General features: G+C 38.3%; 1 protein-coding gene and 1 long non-coding RNA gene across 2 annotated transcripts in view; both read right to left on the reverse strand.

Moving 5' to 3' along the window:
• Positions 1-1119: 1119 nt before the first annotated feature.
• On the reverse strand, positions 1120-19920 carry LOC135111853 (uncharacterized). The gene is made up of 3 exons (XR_010273924.1): positions 19769-19920; positions 1336-1477; positions 1120-1206 (listed from the first exon to the last, which is right to left on the reverse strand). It is a non-coding gene; the product is annotated as an uncharacterized LOC135111853 (long non-coding RNA).
• A 2240-nt stretch (positions 19921-22160) lies between these two features.
• Positions 22161-27644, reverse strand: part of LOC135111808 (organic cation transporter-like protein) — a 42693-nt gene continuing 37209 nt past the window's right edge. Inside the window, exons 3-5 of the mRNA XM_064025520.1 lie at positions 26717-26870; positions 22467-22572; positions 22161-22268 (exon numbers count right to left, since the gene is read on the reverse strand). Of these exons, the coding sequence (XP_063881590.1) occupies positions 22161-22268; positions 22467-22572; positions 26717-26870 (368 nt within the window). The remainder of the gene's footprint in view (positions 22269-22466; positions 22573-26716; positions 26871-27644) is intronic.

Genomic DNA, 27644 nt, shown 5'->3' on the forward strand with positions numbered 1-27644 from the left:
CAAATATTTTCTTCGCTATTGGGACAGTGTTGTGCCAAATTTCTCCCGGGTGACGCCACTGCGCATGCGCATCGTATCGTGGGACAGCATCAAAACATTACTATTGCTTCATTGTGTGTGGATATGTTAGGACAGGAATTGAGCAAGTAAACAAGAGTAGTGAGTGATAACAGAACATCAAATTCTTCTCCCTTTTGCTTATGTCAAGTCCTACCGCCATGTTTTATATTTATGCATTTTACGTATTATCAACATGGATATGGAATTTTATTGACAAATTGCTAATGATCCATTTTCTGTGGAAAATTTTAAACATAAAACATGGTGGTAGGATTTGACATATGCAAAGGGAGAAAATTTTGGTGCTCTGTTATCACTCACTGCTCTTGTTTACTTGCTAGATTCCTATCTTAAAATATTCCACAGTCGATGAAGCTTTAGTAATTTGTCAATAAAATTCCACAACGATGTTGATAATGCGTAAAATACATAACATGGTGGTAGGACTTGATACTTGCACATGGAGAAGATTTTGTTGCTCTGTTATCACTCACTATTGCTTACTTGATCCATTCCTATCCTAACATGTCCACATCCAATGAAGCAATGGTAATTGGTCAATAAAACCTCAAATAAAGATGTTGATAATACGTGAAAATATATAAAACACCTGGGTGATGTTTTAATGCTGTCCCCTCAATATGGTGCGCATGCAAAGTGGTTTCAATAGGGAGAAATTTGGACCGGGGAGAGATTTGGCACGACAACGGACACGGTAGAGGAGAAAAGATGGTGTGATATAATATTTAATCCGTATCTCTTGACTGCACTCTGTTCTTATGAAGCTGTACTGGGTACCTGTTCTTCGATTATTGAAGTCCGCTGCCTCTACTTTTCAGTTCAAAAGAATCTACTTTATTCTATAGGTGACTATCATAATTGTCTATCAAGTATTAGCCTTCTCATTCTTCTTCTCATTCTTCCTTCTCAACAGAGAAAAGGTAACTAAAACTCTACGTTGAATACTTGTGAAAAAAATAAAAAAATAAAAAATCATAAACATTTTATCACGGACAAAATACATAAAGTAATAATCAATAAGAGACAAGTGAAATCTCACCTGAACAACATCAAGGCTCCATGTATAATGGATTTGAAGAGAACCCACAAGGACAGCTGTTGCTGGGTCGTGGAAGCCCGTGTTTCCTAAAAAGGGAATAATTTTGTATCTCTCTCTCTCTCTCTCTCTCTCTCTCTCTCTCTCTCTCTCTCTCTCTCTCTCTCTCTCTCTCTCTCTCTCTCTCTCTCTCTCTCTCTCTCTCTCTCTCCGTATACCTGCAGTTCGTCAACCAGTTCTGTCATCGCTGCCTCAGGTGGAACTTCAACATTATGCCATTGAGCCACCTTGCCGAGAACTAGGAGGGCTTCCTGAGGTTTGCCGTTAATGAACAACCATCGCGGAGACTCATCTATAAAACTGAGAAAGTATCTATGTCTCAGGACCACACCAAACAACAAAAATAGTCTTAGATTTGTATCCATTTTAAGTGTCAACTGATATCTTTTGGCAAGTTTATTTTTGTCACATACTACTACTACTACTGCTACTACTACTACTACTACTACTCACACTTCAGTAAACTCTGAAAATATAAGAATAACCGAAAGGATATTAACACGAACCGAGAAGATAAGGGCGCAAGAAAGAAGAAAATAAAAAATCTGGAGGAGAAGGATAGCAAAAGACGCAGACGGGCGAATATACTGTAGATTAAATAGAAATTACCATGATTACTAAAAACTGTCGCGAGCTGATATATATATATATATATATATATATATATATATATATATATATATATATATATATATATATATATATATATATATATATATATATATATATGAGATGTTACCAAGGCCATCAACAAGGCCGAGATGGATTGTTCTTTACGGAAGCAATACCGACGACCAGAAGAACAATTCATTCCTAAGAATCTTCCCATTGAGGATTCAAAAATATTGAGAGAGAGAGAGAGAGAGAGAGAGAGAGAGAGAGAGAGAGAGAGAGAGAGAGAGAGAGAGAGAGAGAGAGAGAGAGAGAGAGAGAGAGAGAGAGAGAGTGAGAGATGAGTAGGTTGGTGATATGAGAGATCGAAAATCCCCGTTTCAAGACAGTGTAACGTGACAAATAGGTTTATCTTAATATAAAAGAGTATTCTTATGTTCCCTCTAACTCTAATTTTTCTGTTACTCGAGCCAAAACTAGCTGTTACATTTTTACTATGCAATGATCCACCGTGCTCTCTTACCTACGCTTTTGAATCTTGATTTCTCCCACCATTACAAAATGTATATGTGCTGCCTATTTCTTTCTTAATTCCTCCAACTATCTAAAATCCTTTGACTAAATAACTGTCAAAGCTAAGAGCATTCTAACTTTTATCCCTTTATCCCCGTTCTTTAGGATTTTTGTGTTCATCACCAGCTTTGGCTACCATATTCTTTCACTGGCCAACGTGGAGAGCGTGCTTTCGACTTCTTCGCTATCCACATTCCGCCTATGAGACGTGCCCCACAATTATCGCCGTTTTCTAAATTTCTAAACTTCTTACTTTGTAAAACTGTTTTCTCTATTCATGTCTATATGTCTATCCTGTCGATCAAGTGGCACTTCTCGATTTACCAAACTGGAAATGCTTCTGTCATTAAGCCTCCGCCTAGTAGGGCAATCTGATATACGTATAAGTAGTACTGATTTTCCCTGGAATGATAATTGCTTTAATGTCAAATATCTATGAAATGATTGAAAATTCGTCCTTCACCTTACATCACCTCTTCCTTCCTACCATGGTTCATGCTCAAAAGGTCTTAAATAATGTACAGCGAACGTCATGGAAACCCTGTGTCTCCTCGATTACAACTAAGACTCCCACAAATGTGGAATAGAGTTCCCAAGATTTCTTACCCCTCCTGTATTGTTTATGTTGATAAGACGGTGGCTGATTCCAAGGTGGTTGCTGATGTATTTCCAAATCAATTTCCTAGCGTTTCCAGGAAAAAATCCTAATTACCCTATGACACATCATCGTCGCCATCTGTATTTTCTTGGAGGAAAATAGTAATGTTCCCTTTTCCATCTTAGAGCCACAAATAGCTGTATCTCAACTCTGATTCTCCAGGCCATCTTGACCTTCCTTATGCCTGGAAAGGGTCATCAGTTGGTGACAAATTATCGCCCTGTTTCCGTAATCTTTTGCATTTATAAGTTGCTGAAAAAATGGTAAATTTCAGGCTGATGTGTTACTTCAGGACAGGCTATCACTTATCTCCTGTCCAATATATGGTTTGAAAGAAATGGCTATATTTGATGCTCTTTTTATCTTCAGAATATTTTGTTCGTGAAGCATTTACTATCAGTCAGCATCATGTTACGATACCGTCATACTGACTATCTTAGTGGTCAGCACAGAAAAGAAAGTAAAAAGAGAAATAACGGGAGGATAGCAGAGAGAGAGAGAGAGAGAGAGAGAGAGAGAGAGAGAGAGAGAGAGAGAGAGAGAGAGAGAGAGAGAGAGAGAGAGAGAGAGAGAGAGAGAGAGTTTACGATGAAGTTATTAAATTACATCAGGCCCTTTTAGTGAGCTTTAGCAAGCAGAAAAAAAAAAATAAATAAATAAATGAAATAAATAAATAAATAAAAATAAGAAAAATAAAAATAAATAAAAAAAATGAAAATAAATAATAAATAAATGAAATAAATAAATAAATAAATAAATGAATAAATAAATAAAAAATAATAAATAAATAAATAAATAAATAAATAAATAAGAATAAATAGATAAATAAATAATATTCATAATTTTTGGACAGAAAACAAAACACATAAATTCAAATGACACAAACATTTTTAAAAGCTCTGAAACTAATTTTTAGGATTAAAAATAAAGTTTTTCTTGATTTGCGTGAATACAATACGTATGAACCCCCGAATGTAGACTCTCATCATGTTTTCACTGAAGGATCCCTGATATCTCTGTTCATAGTTCATCATATCTTGGTGGTAGCGCTCCCGTTGTTCCTCAGAATATGCTCCCATATTTTCTTTGAAGTTGTCGAGGTGAGCATCTAGGATATGGAACTTCAAGGACATTCTGTAGCCCATCTCATCATATCTTTTCACTAAAGCTTCAAACAGTTTCACATAGTTATCAGCCTTGTTGTTGCCAAGAATGCTCTGTACTACAGCAATGAAACACTCCCAAGCTTTTCTTCTTTTCTGTGACCTTCTGCAGAAATTCTGATCACTCCATACTTATGGTCCAATGAAGATACCAGCTTTCACCTTTGCCTCTGAAAGCTTAGGAAAGAAGTCTTGATGATATTTGAAGTCACCAGACTGTTTGTCAAGAGCTGTAACAAACTGTTTCACGAGACCCAGTTTGATGTGTAGTGGAGGAAACAAAACCTTTTGAGGATTCACCAATGGGTCATGTTTGATATTGTGTGCTCCCACTGTATTGTCAATCCTTGGAGGCCAGTGTTTTCTCTGGTAACATGCTGCTCTGTCTCTACCGTCCCAAAGGTAGTGAAAACAGGGATTCTTGGTAAAACCTCCTTGTAGTCCCATCAAGAAAGCCACCATCTTGAAGTCTCCAATAACTTCCCAACTTCAAAGTTTCCAGTAGAAACTTTACACTGCTATAGTACTCCTTAAGATATACAGAATGAGCAAGAGGCAGAGATGGATGCTTGTTACCATTTTGCAGAAGTACAACTTTTAAGCTTTTGAAGAAGTTGTCATTAAAGAGTCTCCATTCATCTGCATTGCAAACAATTCTAATAGCATCAAACAAGCCTGATACATCATTGCAGCAGCATAGCCTGTCCTCCTTTGCAAAGAAGCTGTAGAAATGTTTGTGAAGTTCTCTTTGGTTGGTCACTTGCACACTGTCATCAAATAAATCCCATTCCTTCAGCCTTGAAATCAAAAGCACACAATTTGACTTTGCCAAACCAAGATCTCTGATGAGGTCAATGAGGTCTCTTTGGTTTGGGCAGTAAGGATTCCTCTCAGCTACAACTGTATTTGTGATGTCACAGTCTTCCTCTCTGTTTAGCTCATCTTCTGACTTGCTGCTTTCTTCTGATAGTTAACTTCTTTTTGGAGGAGTTGGTACAGGAAGATCAGTACTGTGTGGTACTGGTGCAATGGCAGATGGAATGTCTGGATAGAAAACAGCAGGCACATTTTTCCCAGATCTGCGTTTGGAAGGATACACCATGCAGAAAAAAGCAGTCAGTTGAGTAATCAGTAGTTTCACGCCATATTCTCCGAGTAATAAATTTCACGGTTCTGTTTTCCACTCTATACCATTCTGTAAAAAGAACAACAGCATGGGTTTCTGTTAAACTTATTTTATTTTTATTCTTAAGTCTTAACTGGATTTTGCTTTTGAAAAAAACTAAGTTATTTTACCTTCTAGTGTTATACAATGCTTACAAGCAAAATGAGGTGCCCAGGTCTTGTATAGATCCCCAACTGCCACATCAAAATATACTTTGTAAGTTTCACACATTTTTCCAGATGCTGTCACAGAGAACATTTTTGGGCTTGTCTTGATGAATTGACCACATATAAAACAGAATGCATCTGGAGAATTATTGCAGCCTCTTGATGCCATTTTACCTCCTGTGATGTGTCTTCTCAAGTAGCCAAAGCAAAACTGATTGATGGTCTGCAAGCCCCTACTTTTATAATCTCAAGCAGTACTCTAGATTATTCTTAGTTTGTCTAGAATGTGTTCCGGAATGTTCTCAATCTTTCTAGAATATTATTGAACATACTTTAGAATATTCTGAATCATTCTAGAAAATTCTCGTGGATTCTAGAATTTTTTTTATACTTCAACTTATTACTACTGTGTTCTAGAAAGTTATAGAATATCCTGAAAATGTTTCTATTGAATAAAATAAAATGTTCTAAAATGTTTAGGGACTTCTAAAAGTGTCTGGTAGAACAATAAATTCAGTTGGACTGGATTTGCAGAATTTGAGAGGAATAGGAACTGACAATGCTAGAGTAATGATTGGTATTAATAACGGTATTTATGAGAAGTTTAAAGCTGAAGTTCCACATCTCGTACTGACAAGATGCGTGTGTAATTCACTAAAACTAGCTGTCCCTGCTGCTACCATTGATGTTCTACCAACTTAGAATTTTTGATCAGTGATACCTACAACTGGTTCTGAAGGTCATCCACAAGGCAAGTAACTTACAAAAAGTTATATACTAAAGGTCATGATCCACTCAAAATTGTTCAAGCTTGTGAACCACGGTGGTTGTTCAATGCAACGGTAGTTGATATAATTGATAAACAGTAGTTGGAATTAAAGACTCATTTTGATATTGTTCACCACATTGAAAAGTGCTGCACAACTGAAATGTTGTACTCTATGTATAATGATAGAACTAACTTAACACACAAAGTTTCTGATGCCTATTTTAAAAGATATTCAGAGGGTTAACAAATCTTTCGAATCTAATGAAGTTGTAGACGTTACATTATTAATCAAGTCATTAGGCCAGAAAGTTGTTCTGTTTACTTCAAATGTTTATCCACTCGAATGTAATATAGAGGAAAACCTGGATCCTAAACCATATTTAGGATATAAGTTCGAGAAAGAACTAGAGCAGGATCTGAAGGAGAAAGGATATTCTGTTCATATAAAGAAGTCACTAAGAGGCAGGTGCATTAAATTCGCGACCAACTTAGTACAAGAAATAAGGCACAGATTAACAGACAATGTAAAAGTTCTTGAAAAAAAAGAATGTCTTTGCTGTCTGTTGATAATTAACTCCATTGCATTAAAGATTACTTAACTCCTGTAATGGAACTGGTGCAAGTGCCCCCTGGTGTTGTTGATTGCATAGAAAGTCAATGGAAGAATCTTACATTAGTCAAGTGGTGTGTAGTCACCCAGACAGTCTCATTTTGGATTGAAGTAAACACTTACAAAGTTTGCATTATCAGTACTTACTTTGCCTCATTCTAATGCTGAAGTAGAAAGAACTTTCAGATAGCTAAATGTAGTGAAAAGTAAACTTAGAAACCGAATGGAAACAAAAATGGCAAATACAATTCTAGCAATTCATACAGGAATAAAAGACATGAAAAATCGTGTTTTGATTACGAAATTCCACCATGTGTTGCAAGTAAGATTGGAACATCTCAAGATTACAGTGGAGATTTGCAGACACCAGTACTGGCCTAGTACTTCGTGTGAGGAGGTGGAAGAGGAGGAGGGTGCATCTGACTTGGTATTTTTTATTTATTTTTTTTTTTTAATTAGATGTGTAATATAAATATTTCTTTTTGATATACAAAATAAAGCTGAACCTGCATTCTCTCTCTCTCTCTCTCTCTCTCTCTCTCTCTCTCTCTCTCTCTCTCTCTCTCTCTCTCTCTCTCTCTCTCTCTGCGTGTGTACTTTCCTTACTGTACTTACCTGAAATCCAAGGCCAAGAGACTAGAGTATATTCTTTAGGCCTTGCTGAAATCTAGCGATTTTAGGCCCTGATCTATCTAAGTAAGGCCGTAATGTAATCTAAGTAGGTTTAGAGGTTGAATATGACGAGATTTGAATTTTTTTTTTTTTTATGGCAACACTGTTCTCACTTGTCCCGGTGTGGCAGTATGAAATGTCCGGACAGTCCGGGCACCCAATTTATCGTACAGACACTTGTTCGTGGAATGGGGTGCGGTGAGGAGGTATATCAAAGAGTCTAAGTGGAAGGTTATATGTAAGCAGGCGATGTCGTTTGATATGATAAACTATGATATTTTGGATCACTTAGCATGATGTCTCGTATGAAGTTCGATTTTATAGCTATATAGTATCCTAATGCTCTAAAAGTTATATTAATGTTAATAATAATGTATCGCTAATATTAACGTTACAAGATCATTGAGTAGCAAAAATTTTTCGATATCATAAGAAAAATATTAAAGAAATGTGGCTGACGTTCGTCATCGTTAGTTGTAGCTAGTTATCATTTCCTTTTTTTCATCTGTTATTGCTAAAAAAGTTATTTATCTATTATTAACATTGTATCGATTTCAAACAATTTTTAAGACTCACCTCTCCTATTGAAAGTCTAAACCTAACCAAAACTAATCCTAACATAACATAACCTAGCCTATTAAAAAAAAATCTATTATTATCATTATAACGATTTCAAACAATTTTAAGACTCGGCTTTCGTATTCATGAGAGTCTAAACCTAACTCAAGCTAATCTTAACCTAACTTAGCCTAAACCAGTGTACCGTGTTCAAGAGTTGGGCGCCGACGAGCTTCAAATGCTTTTTATTTAATTCTTATAATATAAAGTTGCATTATATATGTGTATTTCTTTGGTTGTTTTGAAATGATGGCCAGCAAATCGCGGGGTGGTGGTGGCTGGCAGGAACGCTTCCCCCCACCAACCCCATTTTGATGAATTGGCTTTACTATTGTGTTTCTAAGACCATATCCCAATCTTATAGCTAGGGTACAGTGTACTGCAGGTCTTCCTTACTCATGTTCACGGGCAGTTCTACCTAGGTAAAGTGAATGTACTGCTTCATACTGATGAAACTGCGGTGAAACTAGAGGTCTCATTTGAAAACGTCACCATGGCTGCCAACAGGATTCGTCTGTTATTTTCTGCTAAACCTAGTGGATATCACCATATCCCGTATTGTTTATATAAACATGAATCACATAATATTTTACATCATTTCAAAACATGTAAAATGCATTAATTCTCTAGTTTTCAAAGTTTATGTGATATACAAAAGTACCAGCACAATAATGAACACCTCGCACGAAGAAACAGAGGAAAGCGTCTGCTGACACCTTGACAGGAAACATCTTCTCTAGAAGACTCACCGAGGAAAGGGGAAATAGTAGATTGATATAATCTGGCCGCAAGCCTCGAGTGACTCTGTCTTTGTGTATGACATTGGTTGGGGTCAATAGCAGCCTGACAAGAGAAGATACCAGGCGTGGACAGATGGTTGTATGGGAGAATGTGTTAAGGGGCATAAGATGACTAGTGTTTGAGTTGGGCTTAGTCTTGCACACCCCAGAATATATTAGTGTGGAAGCTCAATTGTGGGCCTTGTCCATGGCTAGTCTAGGCGTCTTGGGAAGGCTTACTTTGGTCTTGGTGCTACTCGCTGTCTGTGAGTGTGTTGTAAAGCGTCCATTTTGTGCGGGTATCCATTTCTTCTCTAGTGTCATTGTGTTAAATGTTACTGGTCTTCTTGTTTTCACAGTGTCTTTGTCTTGGCCAGATGACCAGTTTGTGTTGCCATCCGAGTTCTGCTATCTGTTTTCTCTCGGGGCTCACCAATTTTAAGGAGTTTGAACCTGTCTTCGGAGAGATTGGACAGAAGTGAAGTTCGGACCAGAGAGCTACAGTGCTCCTGCTGAACAATGGGTGGAGAGCTGATGGAGGTAGCTCATGGGATATTATAGTCTCATGTTTGTGGCGTCCGTTATCTCTGTCTCATCTAAGTACGTGGATTTGCGAGTCCTTTCTTAGCTAGTGAGAAAAGTTGGCGTTGTATGTTGTATTTTCCCTGTAGGATGCGACTAGGTGGCGACCTCTCAGGCTTTGTAACTGTGTGCAACCAGTGAATTGGCCTGGGTTTACGTAGTAATTTGCCCCCAGATTAGGCTGCAAGGGTGGCAGCCTAGTGGTAACGGACTCGTATGTGAGAGAGGCTTGGCTCTGGTCGTAACAATATCCTTTGATATGGGGAAAGTATTAGGCACGGCTTGGTGCCAAGGTATTTTGTTCGAGTTAATTTTAATTTGTTCGAGTTTGGTCTCCAACTCCCTATCTTTATTCAGTATTTTTTATTTTATTCATTTATTTTTTTTTTATATCTCAGTCATGTCTGAAACTCGTCCACTTCAAGATGGCGCGCCGCAAGGAAGTATATTTAGTGTCACTTTTGGCTGTGGCTATAAATAGTGTTACTGGCGTGTTTCCAGAAGGAGTTCGTGATTCCTTATAAGTCGATAACCTGTCAATCTCCTTTTCTGCGACGAAGATGCCATTCATTGAGAAGAAGTTGCAGAAAGCAATTAATATTTCTTGTGGATTCTGTTTCTCAGTTTCATAGACTAAGAACATAAACTTCTGCTGCCTGGAGGAAACTCATTCCTTGGGTCTTATATTCGACAGCTGCCTGACTTTCGTTATATTAAGGCAGCTTGTCTGGAGGCACTAGGCCGGTGACAGACAGACCCTCCCTCTTTTGCACTAAGTCGTATTCTTTTCTAAGTTGGAATATGGTTGCGAAGTTTATTCGTCTGCTACTGAAGCACGACTACGAGTGCTGGACTCGGTCGGCCATGCCGGTGTTCGCTTAGCAACTAGTGTGTTCGTTTCATCTCCAATTTATAGCGTACTGGTGGATGCTATGTCCTTACACTGGACTTCAAGGATATCGCCAGTGTCGGTATCGAGTTCACGGTCTTCCTCAGTCAGTTTTTATGTCAGTCTCCCTAGATTCACGTTCTCTACAATGTGTCTCACTTGAGTTTTCCTAAACCTTTTTATGGTTTATGGTTGCGTCCGGTATTGTAATATTGAATGTGCCTTCCCTTCCTATATGTCCCTATTGGTTTCCTAGAGTTGATTACCGGCAGTTTCCCTATGTTTCTGTCTGTGGACCTGCTATTCCTAATAACAAAGCGTCACTGGATTATGAGTCTTATACATTATTTTTAAACACTTTTTCAGACATTCCGACTTCATCCCAGTATTTATAGATGGCTCATATCTGATACTTGAGTCGATTTTTTTTTTTTTTTTTGTAGAAGGGACACCGGCCAAGAAAAAAAGAAGAAGAAAAAAAAAAGAAAACCAAGATGCCGGTCCCCGAATAGGGTCCGAGGCGGCAATCAAAAACTGAAGGATAAGATCTCCCTCTTGAAGAAGTTCAAGTCATAGGAAGTGGAAATACAGAAGCAGGCAGGGAGTTCCAGAGTTTACCAGAGAAAGGGATGAATGACTGAGAATACTGGTTAACTCTTGTATTAGAAAGGTGGACAAAATAGGGGTGAAAGAAAGAAGAAAGTCTTGTGCAGCGAGGCAGCAGGAAAAGGGGAGGCATGCAATTAGGAGGATGAGAAGAGCAGTTAGCATGAAAATAGTGGTAGAAGATAGCAAACGATGCAACATTGCGACGATGAGAGAGAAGCTGAAGACGGAGTTGATGAGACGAAAAGCTTTTGATTCCACCCTGTCTAAATGAGCGGTATGAGTGGAATCCCCCGATACGTGTGAAGCATATTTCATACATGGAAGATAAGGCCCTTGTCCAGCTATGGGGATGAAAAATATTGGCGGAGACGTCTCAGAACGCCTAACTTCATAGAAACTGTTTTAGTTAGAGGTGAGATGTGAAATTTCCAGTTAAGATTTTAAGAACAGGACAGACCGAGGATGTTCGGTGTAGAAGAGGGGGACAGTTAAGTGTCATCGAAGAAGAGGAGATAGTTGTCTGGAAGGTTGGAGGAATTGAGTTTTTTGAGGCATTAAACAATACCAAGTTTGCTTTGCCCCAAACAGAAATTATAGAGAGATCAGAAGTCAGGCTTTCTATGGCTTCCCTGCGTGAACTCTTTACTTCCTGAAGGGTTGGACGTCTATGAAAAGACGTGGAAAAGTGCAGGGTGGTGTCATCAGCACAGGAGTGGATAGGAAAAGAAGTTTGGTTTAAAAGATAATTGATGAATAATATGAAGAGAGTGGGTGACAGGACAGAACCCTGAAGAACACCACTGTTAATAGATTCAGAAGAACAGTGACCGTCTGCCACAGCGGCAATAGAATGATCAGGAAGGAAATTTGAAATGAATTTACAGAGAGAAGGATAGAAGCTGTAGGAGAATAGTGTGAAAATGAAAAGTTTGTGCCAGACTTTATCAAAAGCTTTTGATATGTCTAAGGCAACAACAAAAGTTTCACCAAAATCTCTAAACGAGGATGACCAAGACTCAGTAAGGAAAGCCAGAAGATCACAAGTATAGCGGCCTTGACGGAACCTATACTGCCAATCAGATAGAAGGTTGTAAAGTGATAGATGTTTAAGATTCTTCCTGTTGATGATAGAATAAAAACTTAAGATAAGCAGGAAATTAAAGCAATAGGACGGTAGTTTGATGAATTAGAATTGCCACTCTTTTTAGGAACAGGTTGAATGTAGGTAAACTTCCAACAAGAGGGAAAGGTAGATGTTGACACACAGAGATGAAAGAGTTTGACTTGGCAAGGTGCAAACCCGGAGGCGCAGTATCTGAGCACAATAGGAGGGACACCATCAGGTACACAAGCCTTCCCAGGGTTTAGGCCAACAAGGGCATGAAAAACATAAATGCGAAGAATTTTAATAGGTAGTATAAAGTAATCAGAAGGTGGAAGAAAGGGAGGAACAAGCCCCAATCGTTCAAGGTAGAGTTTTTAGCAAATGTTTGAGCGAAGAGTTCATCTTTAGAGATAGATGTGATAGCAATGGTGCCATCTGGTTGAAATAAAGGAGGGAAATAAGAAGCAAAGTTATTGGAAATGTTTTTGGCTTGGTGCCAGAAGTCACAAGGGGAGTTAGATCTTGAAAGATTTTGACATTTCTTATTAATGAAGGAGTTTTTGGCTAGTTGGAGAACAGACCTGGCATGATTCCGGGCTGAAGTATAAAGTGGATGAGATTGTGGTGATGGTAGGCTCACGTACCTTTTCTGGTCTACCTCTATCATGTATAGCACGAGAACAGGCTATGTTAAACCAATGTTTAGGTAGAGAAAAAGGGTGAGGAATGTACCATACAGTAAATCTCAGGGGCCACCATACAAGAACAAAATGAGACGGAATGAATAAAATTAGATATTTTCATAATGGATCTAAATACACATAGGACTATAGACAGTCACTGTAATCACGCGATGTCGATTGGGGGAGAGAGGAGTCCATGTATGAGGATGATATATGAAAAGTGAGTAAAGATCAGAAAAAAAATGTTTGTGAATCACAGCTCTAGGTCGTGGAAGATGGCAAATCTGAAGGTTAGTTTTCAAGGATGGCCAGTGAAGGGAGAGGAAAGCCCAGGCTGGTAGTAAATATCGAAGTCTCCAAGAATGGGGATCTCCGCAAAAGGGAAGAGAGTCAGAATGTGCTCCACTTTCGAAGTTTAGTGGTTAAATAATTTCTTAAAGTCAGAGGAATTAGGTGAGAGGTATACAGCACAGATAAATTTAGATTGAGAGTGACTCTAGTCGTAGCCAGATGGTGGAAAACTCGAAGATTCAAGAACGTGGGCACGATTAAATGAGCAGGTTAAATCGCTGTGCATATAAACTCAACATTCAGTTTTGGATTGAAAATGAGGATAGAGATAGTACAAGAGAACAAAAAAGGAGCTACTGTCAGTTGCCTTAGACACCTATGTTTCAATGAGGAAAAGAAGGTGAGGTTTAGTAGAGGAGAGGTGGTGTTCTACAGATTGAAAATTTGATCTAAGATTGCGAATGCTGAAGTTAATGAAGAAAAAGTTGAGAGGGGGTTTCAAGACACTTGGGGTCGATACTAAAAGAGCAGTCCGACCTGGGGACATTTGTGGTACTCTCCTTAGATGGGGACTCCTAGGCTGGTGTAGGAGTCGCCATGATAATTTTGAAGGAAGAGAGTTGTCTTTAAAGGGTAGGCTGCGATTGCCGCGTTGTGTTGTAAGTCACAAAGAGAAACGTTCAGTGAGATCACATTTGAGTTTAATGATAAGTTCACAGCACCCCGTGATCCAGTGCTTTAGACCTCACTGGGAGTAATTATTGTTTTGGCTGTTGCCTCCTCCTCGATGGTGTCATCTTCCTTTCATTCCGTCGAGGGGGTAACCTTTCTGGTGATGCTTATGTATTTAAGGCAAAGCTATCAGCCATTATTCTAGCTTTAAGAATTATATTTTTACTCTTCCTGTTTCATCTTTTACAATTTTTATGAACTCTCGTAGTGTTCTTTCTATAGTGGAACTATACAGTTCTTCTTTTCATCTTCTCGTTTAATCAATTCTTGAGTGGTTTTACCTTTTCCAAAGTTGAAGCATCCATGTTAGGTTTTGTGAGTCCCAGCGCATGTGGGAGTTTCAGGAAATGAGAAGGCTTTCTTTCCAGCCCCGTTCCATTTCATGACTTGTACTCCACAGTTGGGGTGGTCGATCTTACCATTTAGCAGAACATGTGCGGGACATTAGTTGTCATTACTAAGATGGGAGATATAACATCTGCTATTCGTTCGTGTGCGGGAGTGCTGCTCAGTGTCTGCATTGGCCTGCCTTTGGACAGGTCACATTCGTCTTGCGCATGTCCAGGGAAACACAATTATATTGTGATAACTGCTTTGTCCATCTTATAGCACGACACTCTGGTAGAGTTTCCTAGTCTGGCGGACCTATGTGAGCGATATCTTGTCCTTTGCTGTGGGGGGAATGTGACTTTCTGAATCTCGCTGATAGCAAGTTCTGTGACTTGAACACTTTTAAGATAGAGGTTTCAAGACACTTATCCTGTACATTTTAACTGCCGCTTTTGACTCTGTCGGGGATTGACAACTCAATGGGCCTTTTATTTTGTTGTTGCCCTTGGCCCCTACTACATAAAAAAAAAAAAAAAAAAAAAAAAAAAGCTGAGGAGAGAACTCTTTCCCGGAACGTGAGGCCATGATGTCTGTGGAAAAGGCTGGTCTTCTTAATGAATTATAGCTTCCTTTTTAAATGTTGTTGGTTTAAAGTATTTTACTAGTAATAACGTTATGCAGAACTTTAAACTTGCAACGGGAGAACCTTGAGGCAAGTGAAGAAGACACACAATGAGTAACTTTGGGCTATGGGGACTAGTTCAGTGGGGTCTGTATCTTCAGCACATAAGAAACATTACCAAATATCTGGGTGAGTGGGATCCTAAGGAGGGGGCAGTAGACACCTGCCAAAACGATAATTACTCCCAGTGAGGCTTTAAACATTGGATGAAGGGGTGCTGTAAATTCATCAGTAACTCAGCTATGACCTCACCCTTTCTGTCTCACACCACAAGGTGGCAGTCACAGCCTGCCCTCTAAAGACAAATCTTACCTCACACAAAACTACATGCACCTAATTACACACACACCCTTTACTCAAAATTCAAAATTAAATATGGCGACTCTTTTTATACCAGCCTCGGAGTCCCCATCTGGGGATCACAAATATTGCAAGATCAGACTGCTCTTCTGGTATCAACCCAAAGTGTCTTGACACTCCCAACTTCATTAACCTTTGCAACATCCGCGGCCTTAGATCTAATTTTCAAACTGTAGAACACCAACTCCCCTTTACTAAATCTCATTTTCTTTTCCTCACTGAAACACAGGTGTCCTAGGCAACTAATAGTAGCCCCTTTTCTGTTCCTTCCTACTTTCTTTAACAACATGTTCAATCCAAAGCTGAATGTTGTGTCTATGGGCGCAATGACTTACTTTACTCGCGTGCCCACACTCTTGAATCTTCCGAATTTTCCACTGTCTGGCTACGACTACAGAGCCATTTCCAAGCTAAATTTATCTGTGATGTATACCTATCACCTAACTCCACTGACTACAAGAAATTCTTTGACAACCTCCAAAATGGAGTACATTCTGAATCTCTTACCTTTTATGAAGATGTCCATTTTTGAAGATTTCAATGTTCACCACCAGCTTTGGCTTTCCTCTCCCTTCACTAACCATCCTAGTGAAATAGCTTTTAACTTTGCTATCTTCCATGATCTAGATTCTAGAGCAACCGGTGCAACATCATACTCGTATTTCTGACCCTCTTGGAGATACGCCAAACATTCTTGATCCTTTCCTAACTTTTAATCCTTCCGCTTATGCTGTCACCCTATCTTCTCCATTGGGCTCCTCTGATCACAACCTCATATCTATATCTAGTCTTATCGCTCCAATCCCTCCTCAGGATCCCCTTAAAGCGGAGGTGCCTCGAATGTTTTGCCTCTGCTAAATGGGTGACCTGATGAGGTATTATTCTGACTTTCCTTGGAATGGCTACTGCTTCTATATCAGAGACCCGTCTCTGTGTGATGAGCGCACAATACTGGTGATAGTATCTGGAATTTAGGTGTACATTCCTCACTCTTTCTCACAGCCTAAACCTTCTAAACAGCTTGTTCACTTGCTATACATGATAGAGGTGGTCCACAAAAGGTACTCGAATCTTACATCACCAGAATCTCATCCACTTTGTATTTTTTTTTCTCGGAATCATGCCAGGTCTGTTCTTTAACTAACCATTGATAAAAAGTGTCTGGCACCAAACCAAAAACATTTCCAATAATGCTTATCTTTAACTCCTTTATTTTAAACCCGATGGCACCACTACCATCTCATCAATTTCTAAAGCTGAACTCTTCCCTTAAATACTTGCTAAAAAGTCTACCTTAGATGATTCAGAGCTTGTTCCTCCCTCTCCTCCACCCCCCTCTGACTACTTCATGCTACCCATTAAGATCCTTCGCAGTGGTGTCTTCCATGCCCTCACTGACCTTAACCCTCGGAAGGCTTATGGACCTGATGGCGTCCCTCCTAACCGTGGCTCTGTGTTTGCACTTGCCTAGTCAAACTCTTCCAACTCTGTATACCAATATGTACCTTTCCTTCTTGCTGGAAGTTTGCCTACATTCAGCTTGCTCCTAAAAAAAGGATGTCCGTTCTAATGCCTCAAACATTTGTCCTATTGTTTTAATTTCCTGCCTCTCTAATTTTTATTTATTTATTTATTGTTTTTTTTTTTATCTATCCTCAGCAAGAATATTCTTAAACATCTATCACTTCACAATCTTTTATCTATCTGATCGCTAGAATAGATTCTGTCGAGACTGCTCTTCTGGTGATCTTCTGGCTTTACATGCTGAGTCTTCATCATCCTCTTTTAGGGATTTTGGTGAAACTTTTGCTCTAGCTTTAGACATATGAAGAGTTTTTGATAGTCTGTCACAAAGCTTTGATTTCCAAACTACCCTCCTATGGCTTTTATCCTCTCAGTAACTTCATCTCAAGTTTCCTTTCTTTCCGTTGTTATTGCTGTTGTGGTAGATGGACACTGTTCTCCTAAATCCATTAACAGTAGTATTCCCCAGGGTATTCCTCTTCCTCTTATTTATCAATGATCTTCTAAGCTAGGGTTTCACAATCTTTTGCAAGCTTAAACAGCTTCAATGAAGTTAAGCGTTCTGAGTCGTCTCTGCCAGTTTCTCTCACTCCCCACAGCTGCTAACTCTGTAAAGCAGGGATGTCAAACTCATGGTCCGCGGGCCAAATGTGGCTCGTGGGGTGGTCTTAAGTAGCCCGCGAGGTGACAAGATTTTTCATCTCGTTACTATAATTGTTATAACTGAGGAAAATGTAACTTAACTGTTAGGACGACACATAATAACCTTTACCTTTTACCTTAATAATGTATTTCTGGTAAACCACGATGACCAGCAAAATAAGTTGTAATCTTCAGTCTTGCCAATAAGTAATTACCAAATCTTTGATGGACCTAGAGACCATAACCAAGTGCATGATTGGCCCTCAAAAGGATTTGAGTTTGATACCCCTGCTGTACAGGAACCTTATCTGTCCATGTATGGAGTATGCTTCACACATATGGGGGCAGTTTCCTTTAGAAACGGTGGAATCAAAACCTTTTTGTCTTATCAACTCTCCTCTTCAATGTTACCTCTCCTGCTATCTTCTACCGCTATTTTCATGCTAACTGCTCTTCTAATCTTGTTAACTGTATATTTTACCAATATACCAATATATACCAATATACCAACAATATTTTTAATCATTCATCCCTTTTTCTGGAAAACTGTGGAACTCCCTTCCTGCTTCTGTTTTTCCTTCTTCCTGTGACTTGAGCTCTTTCAAGAAGGAGGTTTGCGGACACTTTTGATGACTGCTTTGGCTCTGTTCGGGGACAGGCACCTCAGTAGGCCTTTTTCTTATTATTATTATGGTGCCTTTGGCCGGTGCCCTTCCTACATAAAAAAAATAAAAAAATTCTTGGGCACATAACGAACAATGTCAGATTTTTAGTCAGTGGTGCCAGTGTCTTGGGTACGGAAGGAACGACGCCAGATGTACTGTTCTGGGTCAGTGGTGTCAGTACCACCCCCTCTTAAAATTGATGTATTCAAATACCAGCCTTCTTAATTTGTAGCACTTCACTTTGTTCTGATTAATTATATTTTCTTTTATATCTTGTAATTTTTAATTATTTTTACTAGGAATTTAATATACCACAATTATTGCTATCACTATTTTAACCTAGCATTTTAGTTGCTTTAGAAATTTTGTAGTGACGCCATATGACCTCGATATTCCGACCCTTTTTTTTTTTTTTTATCAGTTACCATGCTCAACTTTCCGGCACTTTAAGCAGATTACTTAAACTTCGTGTATACAGTCACGATAATCATCACGTAATCCCTACTAATAGCAGTCGTAGCGTTATTATGATGCATAATAGTAGTGTAGTGTCACGACTTTTGGTGGTATAGCATTCTCTTGAACGTTTATTTTGAATACTCGTGGAACCCCACGCATTTTATACCCATCATAGCATTACCGTTACGTTATCATGATGTTTTAGTGACATATATAAGTCTATCATGACACACTCAAAAGCTGTCATCACCTACAAGAAGGCAACTGACGCCTCTCAAGATGTCCGAAGACGTATTTGCTGACTGAGAGCTAGAAGAAATGTACCACACAGACAATGATCAATAGCAAGCAACACTATAGGTCTTTAAAAGCAACCGATGAGATAGACCAGTCGAAGTCAATATATAGCAGGTCAAAGGTGAAGAAGACAGGGAACACACTTTCCTAATTGGTGGAAGAAAAGCAAGTTTTAGTCGCTACCTCTTCTATCATCTCCCGCAGTCGCTCAGAGAGGCTTGTGAGCGGCGCTTGTGACGAAATTGCGTCACTGTCGTGATTCTGTCATGACACTATCTTAATTGCCGTGCTTTTATCATAACTGAAAATTTACGATCAAAATGAAAAAAAAAAATGCCATTTTTAACGTCGTTATTGAGGTGTGACTCATTCATGACAATCACACATCGGCGTCGTTCCGCTATTGTGACTGACTTAAGTCGTGATGGAATTCCACGAAAAGGACACGACTTTATTCCAGTAGTGCTGTCGTAACGATTATCGTGACTGCACACTTGAGGAACTTGATGAACTTTGTACACAACGTAGCTTTATCGGTACGTTATCATGAGGTTTTCGTGTCATGCATAGGTCTATAATGACACAATAGTTGGCGTCTATAGGCCCATCATGATGTTATCATGGCAAAATTTATCATGACAATGACGAACGTCACGACAGCATCAAGACATCGTCATGACTGCTGTAGGTGTGCATCATGAGAAGACTTATAATTATGATTTTTGTTTGATAAACCTTAGTATATATATACGAGTATATATATATATATATATATATATATATATATATATATATATATATATATATATATATATATATATATATATATATATATATATATATATATATATATATATATAGTATTGTGTTCATTCTCAAACTTCTACTTTATATAAATTTCATCCACACTTTCCCTGAACCTCACACAATACCACTCCACCTCCTCTTGACTCACCATAAAACAGGCAGGATGAGTAGTGCGGGCAGGGTCACTGCTGTCTGGAGAATCCTCCAGTCTCTTATGAAGTAGGCTAAGCCACCATACAGCATTATGCTCGCGGCCCAAAAATTGCCCTCAGCTATACCAGCTACAGTCCTCATTTTGGGTTCCATGACCTCTATCACTTTCATATAGGAGAGAGAGAGAGAGAGAGAGAGAGAGAGAGAGAGAGAGAGAGAGAGAGAGAGAGAGAGAGAGAGAGAGAGAGAGAGAGAGAGTTCATGTTAGTATCCGGCATATTGAAGTACTGTGCAGATGTGGGAATTAGAATAGATCTGTGTTTTGAAAGGATAATATTTTTAACAGTGTAGCTTCTCTAACTTAATTCAATTGTGTTATCCGACTGTATGGGACTTACTGAGAACGATGGAGACAGAGGCACAGACTGCATGAAGACACCCGAGAAAAAAGCGGGAGACGAGGATGGTGGAGAGAAGAGGCAGCCAGGCAGACATCAGATCCAACAATAGGAATCCGACGTAACCGAGCCTCAACATTATCTTCCTACCGTATCTGTAAAACACACACACACACCTTAGATTATCTGTTGTGTATGTGTGTGTGTGTGTGTGTGTGTGTGTGTGTGTGTGTGTGTGAGAGAGAGAGAGAGAGAGAGAGAGAGAGAGAGAGAGAGAGAGAGAGAGAGAGAGAGAGAGAGAGAGAGAGAGAAATCTGCAAGAAGCGACCAGGCTTACACGTGGCAGTCCCTGTATGAAATACACCTACCTACTTCAATCTATCATCCCCATCCATAATGCTCCCTAATGTTCTAGCACTAACAACATGATTACTGAGTCCGTTCCACTCATCTACCACTCTGAGAACCAATTTCTTCCTATCTCCTTCCTAAAACCTAAATTTTTCAAGCTTGAACCCGTTATTTCGTGTTCTACCCTGGTTGCTGATCCTAAGAATTATGCTTACATCCCCCTTGTTGTAACCCTTATACCACTTAAAGACTTCTATCAGGTCTCCTCTTAACCTACCTCTCTCTAAAGAGTGTAAATTTAACAGCTTCAACCTCGCCTCTTAAGAAATACTCCTCATCCCCTGTATCCTTTTAGTCATTCTCCTCTGTACTGATTCTAATAGATCTATATCTTTCCTGTTATGTGGGGACCAGAACTGCACAGCGTAGTCTAGATGAGGCTGACCAGCGCCAAGTATAACTTTGATATTACTTCAATCCTTCTACTTTTAACACTCTTAAAAATCAATCCTAGTACCCTATTTGCCCTATTTCTGGCCTCTATGCATTGTTTTCCTAGACGGAGTTCAGAGCCAACTATGACTCCTAAATCCTTCTCGTAATCTGTACCTACCAGAGTTTCGTTGTTTAATGTGTACCTACTGTGTGGGTTTCCTCTACCTACGCTAAGTATTTGTTGATATTAAACCGCATTTGCCATCTGTCCGTCCATTCATTCATTCCACCTAAATCTGCCTGCAAGGCGATGGCATCCGATTCTGACCTAATTAATCTACCTATCTTTGTGTCATCCGCAAATTTACTAACATCACTACTGATTGCACTATCCACTACTGATATATATATATATATATATATATATATATATATATATATATATATATATATATATATATATATATATATATATATATATATATATATATATATATATATATATACATACACACACAAACACACACATATATATATATATATATATATATATATATATATATATATATATATATATATATATATATATATATATATATATATATATATATATATATATATATATATATATATATATATATATATATATATATATATATATATATATATATATATATATATATATATATATATATATATATATATATATATATATATATATATATATATATATATATATATATATATATATATATATATATATATATATATATATATATATATATATATATATATATATATATATATATATATATATATATATATATATATATATATATATATAGATAGATAGATAGATAGATAGATAGATAGATATTAGAAACAACAATGGCCTTAATACTGATCCTTGTGGCAGCCCACTAATTACATGGCCCCAATCGGATTTCGAGCCGTTTATTGCAACTCTTTGTCACCTGTCGCTAAGCCATGATCTTATCCAGCCTAACACCTTCCCATCTATCCCCTGTGCCCTAACCTTTCTCAGGAGCCTTTGATGGGTTACCTTGTCAAATGAGAGAGAGAGAGAGAGAGAGAGAGAGAGAGAGAGAGAGAGAGAGAGAGAGAGAGAGAGAGAGAGAGAGAGAGAGAGAGAGAGTAAAGAGAGAGAGAGAGAGAGATTATTATAATGCTTACTTTCAGCACTTACTTGTCTGACAAATAGCCGCTGACGGGTGATGCCACGAAGTACCCAAGCATGTACATACTTTGGAAGGAGGTCTGCAGATAGCTTCTGTCACAACCTAATTGATACTGGAGAAGAGAAGACGAGGAGTGAAAGATTTTCTCTCTCTCTCTCTCTCTCTCTCTCTCTCTCTCTCTCTCTCTCTCTCTCTCTCTCTCTCTCTCTCTCTCTCTCTCTCTCTCACACACACACACACACACACACACACACACACACACACACACACACACACACACACACACACACACACACATGCGTTTCTTTACCTCGGATGTAAAGGTGGAGGAGAAAGTAGAGTTATCGAAATGGAACTCAGTGCATTCTTCTATTATCTTGCCCTCTGGTGTGTCAATTGTGTACTGACATTCATTCCTGTCAAAAATTCCAATTTATTATTTCCATCTTAGTATACCTATAATGCGTGAATAACTTCTTTTATAAATAGTTTATTGATGTGAATGAAAGAATTTAGAAATTGCTGTGGTACGACAGTACTTATTTTCCAATGAGTTCTTTTTTTGTGGGTGACTGCCACCTTCCTCTTGATGAAGAAATACCGTACCGACAAGGCCTGTTCCCCTATCCTTAGCCCTACCACGTGGTTTAGAAAAATTATTAATGAAGTTCCATAATAATTATATATATATATATATATATATATATATATATATATATATATATATATATATATATATATATATATATATATATATATATATATATATATATATATATGCGCAGCATCCAGCTTTGGATTGTAAATGAGGATAAAGAAAGTAGGAGGGAACAGAAAAGGTGTTACTGTCAGTTGCCTCAGACATCTGTGTTTCAGTGAGGAAAAGAAGAGGTTTACTAGAGAAGAGGTGATGTTCTACAGAAGTTAATAAAGAAAAAGTTGAGGCGGGTGTTAAGACACTTAGGGTCGATATCAGAGGAGCAGTCCGACCTGGGAACACTTAGGGTCGATATCAGAGGAGCAGTCCGACCTGGGAACATTTGTGGTCCCCTCCAAGGCTGGTGTAGGAGCCGCAATGATAATTTTGAATTTAGAGTGATGAGTGTGTTTGTAATTAGGTGCTTGTAATTTTGTGTGAAGAAGGAGAGTTGTCTTTAGAGGGCAGGCTGTGACTGCCCCCTAGTGTTGTGAGACAAAAAGGAAAACGTTCAGCGAGATCATAGCTGGGTTTAATGATACGTTCACAGCATCGACTGATCACTGGGAGTAATTATTGTTTCAGCAGGTGCTTACTGCCTTCTACTCCTGATTTTCCTTGAAATGACAACTGCTTCCGTTTCAGAGACCCGTCTCTGTGTGCCGAGCGCATCACAGAGGTGATAGTGGCATGGAGGCGTACATTCCTCACTCTTTTTCTTTACCCAAACCTTCCAAACCTTGGTTTAACACAGCCTGTTCTCGTGCTATACATGATAGAGAGGTAGACCACAAAAGATACTTGAGCCTTCCATCACCAGAATGTCATGAGCTTTATTTCTGCCCTGAACCATGCTAAGTATGTTGTCCAACCAGCTAAAAACTTCTTCATCAATAGAAAATGTCAAAATCTTTCAAGATCTAACTCTTCTCGTGACTTCTGGTATCTAGCCAAAAATATCTCCAATAACTTTGCTTCTTCTTTCCCTTCTTTATTTCATGCAGATGGCATTACTGCTATCATATCTATGTCTAAAGCTGAAATCTTTGCTCAAACATTTGCTAAAAACTCTACCTTGGACGATTCAGGGTTTGTACCTCCCTCTCCTCCACCCTCTGACAACTTCATGCTATCTATTAAAATTCTTCGCAATGATGTTTTCTGTGCCCTCGCTGGCCTAAGCCCTCCGAAGGCTTATGGACTTGATGGGGTCACTTCTATTGTTCTCCGAAACTGCGCCTCCGTGCTTGCACCTTGACTGGTCAAACTCTTTCAACTCTGTCTGTCGACATCTACCTTTTCTCCTTGCTGGAAGTTTGCTTACATTCTGCCTGTTCCTAAAGAGGGTGACCGTTCTAATCCCTCAAACTTTCGTCCTATTGTTTTAATTTCCTGCCTATCTAAAGTTTTTGAATATATCCTCAACTGGAAGATTCTTAAACATCTACCACTTCAAAACTGACTGCCAGTATGGGTTCCGTCAAGGCTGCTTTACTGGTGATCTGGTTTTTCTTGTCCTGGTCATAGATTTTGGTGAAACCTTTGCTGTTGTCTTAGGCATATCAAAAGCTTTTGATAGAGTCTGGCACAAAGTTTTGATTTCCAAACTACTATCCTACGTCTTCTATCCCCCTCTCTGTAACTGTATCCCAAGTTTCCTTTCTGAGCGTTCTATTGCTGCTGTGGTAGACGGTCACTGTTCTTCTCCTAAATCTATTAACAGTGGTTTTCCTCAGGGTTCTGTCCTGTCACCCACCCTCTTCCTATTATTTATCAATGATCTTCTAAACTAAACTTCTTGTCCTATCCACTCCTACGCTGATGATACCACCCTGCACTTCTCCACGTTTTTTCATAGACGTCCAACCCTTCAGGAAGTAAAGAGTTCATGCAGAGAAGCCACAGAACGCCTGATTTCAGATCTCTCTAAAATTTCTGATTGGGACAGAGCAAACTTACGAGTAGTATTGTTCAATGCCTCAAATACTCAATTCCTTTGTCTATCAACTCATAAGAACATGAGAAATAAGGGAAGCTGCAAGAAGCGACCAGTCTTATACGTGGCAGTCCCTGTATGAAATATACCTACCTATTTCCATCTATTATCCCCATCCATAAACTTGTTTAATCTTCTCTTAAAGCTCTTTAGTGTCCTAGCACTAACAGCATGATTACTGAGTCCGTTCCACTCATCTACCACTGTATTTGAAAACCAATTTCTTCCTATCTCTTTCTTAAACCTAAATTTTTCAAGCTTGAACCCGTTATTTCTTGTTCTACCCTGGTTGCTGATCCTACGAATTTTGCTTACATCCCCCTTGTTATAACCCTTATACCACTTAAAGACTTCTATTAGGTCCCCTCTTGATATACGTCTCTCTAAAGAATGTAAATTTAACAGCTTCAATCTCGCCTCGTAAGGAATACTCCTCATCCCCTGAATCCTTTTAGTCATTCTCCTCTGTACTGATTCTAATAGACCTATATCTTTCCTGTAATGTGGGGACCAGAACTGCACAGCGTAGTCTCAACACAACCTTCCAGATAACTATCCCCTGTTCTTCAGTGACACTCAGCTGAACATCCTCGGTCTGTCCTTTTTCTTATAATCTAAACTGGAAGCTTAACATCTTATCTCTGGCTAAAACAGCTTCTATGAAGTTAGGTGTTCTGAGACGTCTTCGCGAGTATTTCTCACCCCCACCCCTCAGGCTAATTCGGCACAAGAGTCTTATCCGTCCATGTATGTATGGGGTATGCTTCACATGTCTTGGCTGGGGGGTGATTCCAGTCATACCGCTCTTTTAGACAGGGTGGAATCAAAAGCTTTTCGTCTCTGACTGTCTTCAGCCTCCCTCTCTTCGCCGCAATGTTGCACTCTAGCTATCTTGTACCGCTATTTTCATGCTAAGTGCTCTTGTGATCTTGCTAAATGCATGCCTTCCCTCCTCCCACAAGAGTCTTCTTTCTCTCACCTCTATTCTGTCCACCTCTCTATTGCAAGAGTTAACCAGTATTCTCAATCATTCATCCCTTTCCCTGATAAACTCTGGAACTCCCTGCCTGCTTCTGTATCCACCTTCCTATGACTTGAGTTCCTTCAGGAGGGAGGTTTCAAGACAGTTATCCTTCAACTTTTGACTACCGCTTTGGATCCTGTTCAGAAACCGGTATCTCAGTGGCCTTTTTTTTTTTTTCATTTTTATTTATACGAGTATATTTATTTTTTTTTACCCTTGGCCGGTGTCCCTTCTACATAAAGAAAAGAAAAAAGAAGAAAAAAAAAAGATATATATATATATATATATATATATATATATATATATATATATATATATATATATATATATATATATATATATATATATATATATACTTTTATTGTGCCCATTATGTGTTTTTTGCTCTTATTTTAAAGTTTATATATCTTTTTATATTGTATTAAATATAAAAGTCTATGTTTTAGTTTGCAGATGCCTTCTGTGAAGGTTGAAAGAGATGTAAGTTATAAAGCGAAATAAAGAAAGAACTTTGGATGCTCCCCTTGCTCACCTTTATTGTCTCGGAACTTCGTCACTATCTATGAATCTATGTATCTGTCTATAAATGTATATCTTTCTTTCTCTCTCTCTGTCTCTCTCTCTCTCTCTCTCTCTCTCTCTCTCTCTCTCTCTCTCTCTCTCTCTCTCTCTCTCTCTCTCTCTCTCTCTCTCTCTATGACAACAATGACTAGTGATAAGCAATAAAAAAAAAATAATAAAAATGTGGGACATTAATGATAACCTTCAAGTTTCTTACTGTGATACTTTAGTGTCATGCGTTATTTATTTATTTATTTATTTTTTTTCCGACTGTCAAGTTACCTTGATGTGACGAAGGATGAAGAATTTGTCTCTGACAGCAATGAAGACAACTTGACGGAGGCCACATTATTCGAGTTGTTCAAACGACAAGAGTACTCAAGTCGCGGAGCCAGGAAAGCACCGCCAAGGGCTTGTGGGGCCAAAAAGACGGAACCTGAGGAAATTATACGTATGTTTATGTTTGGGCCCACACATTATATTAATATTGATATTATTATTATTATTATTAGTAGTAGTAGTAGTAGTAGTAGTAGTAGTAGTAGTAGTAGTAGTTAATTGACTACAAAATTGTACAAAAGTGTCACATTATTTTATAGTGGTTGTAGTCTATAACTTTTTATGACCATATGAACTAACAATGTAAAACTTAATCTTGAAATAGAAACCGAAAGCCAGCAACTTGCAACTTAATCACAACAGATCCCAAAAGCCAGCAATTTAAATCCTAATCATAAAATAGATCCAGAACACCAGGAACTTAAAACATGATCTTAAAATAAATCCTAAGAAGCAAGCAACTAAGAAAATATCCTTAAAATAGATTGAATATAATCTTAAGATATTCCTACAAACCAAATTTTTGTAATCTTAGCTTTTCTTATAAAGATGACCTTAAAATTCAGAAACCAATTTTCAGCTTAAAAATTTCCAGTGATTCATTACATGGAAATTATTTTGCAAGCCAACAAATATAAGTAAAAATGTAAAAATGTATAAAACAACTTGCATACCGAAACAAGTCATTCTGCCTTTTGTAAATCATCACTGCTGTGTTATTAAAATACCCAAAAACAGTAACTATTTACATATATAATACCATTTCATACGCATAGTCAGACAGTTCTGCGATACTATTAGTTACATCCATAAGACTATTGATACTTGAAAAGCTTTACGTTACGTTTCCGTTTACGTTGTCGTTTCCGAC

Source organism: Scylla paramamosain, chromosome 22, assembly GCF_035594125.1.
Source record: "Scylla paramamosain isolate STU-SP2022 chromosome 22, ASM3559412v1, whole genome shotgun sequence".
NCBI classification, from domain to species: Eukaryota; Metazoa; Arthropoda; class Malacostraca; order Decapoda; family Portunidae; genus Scylla; species Scylla paramamosain.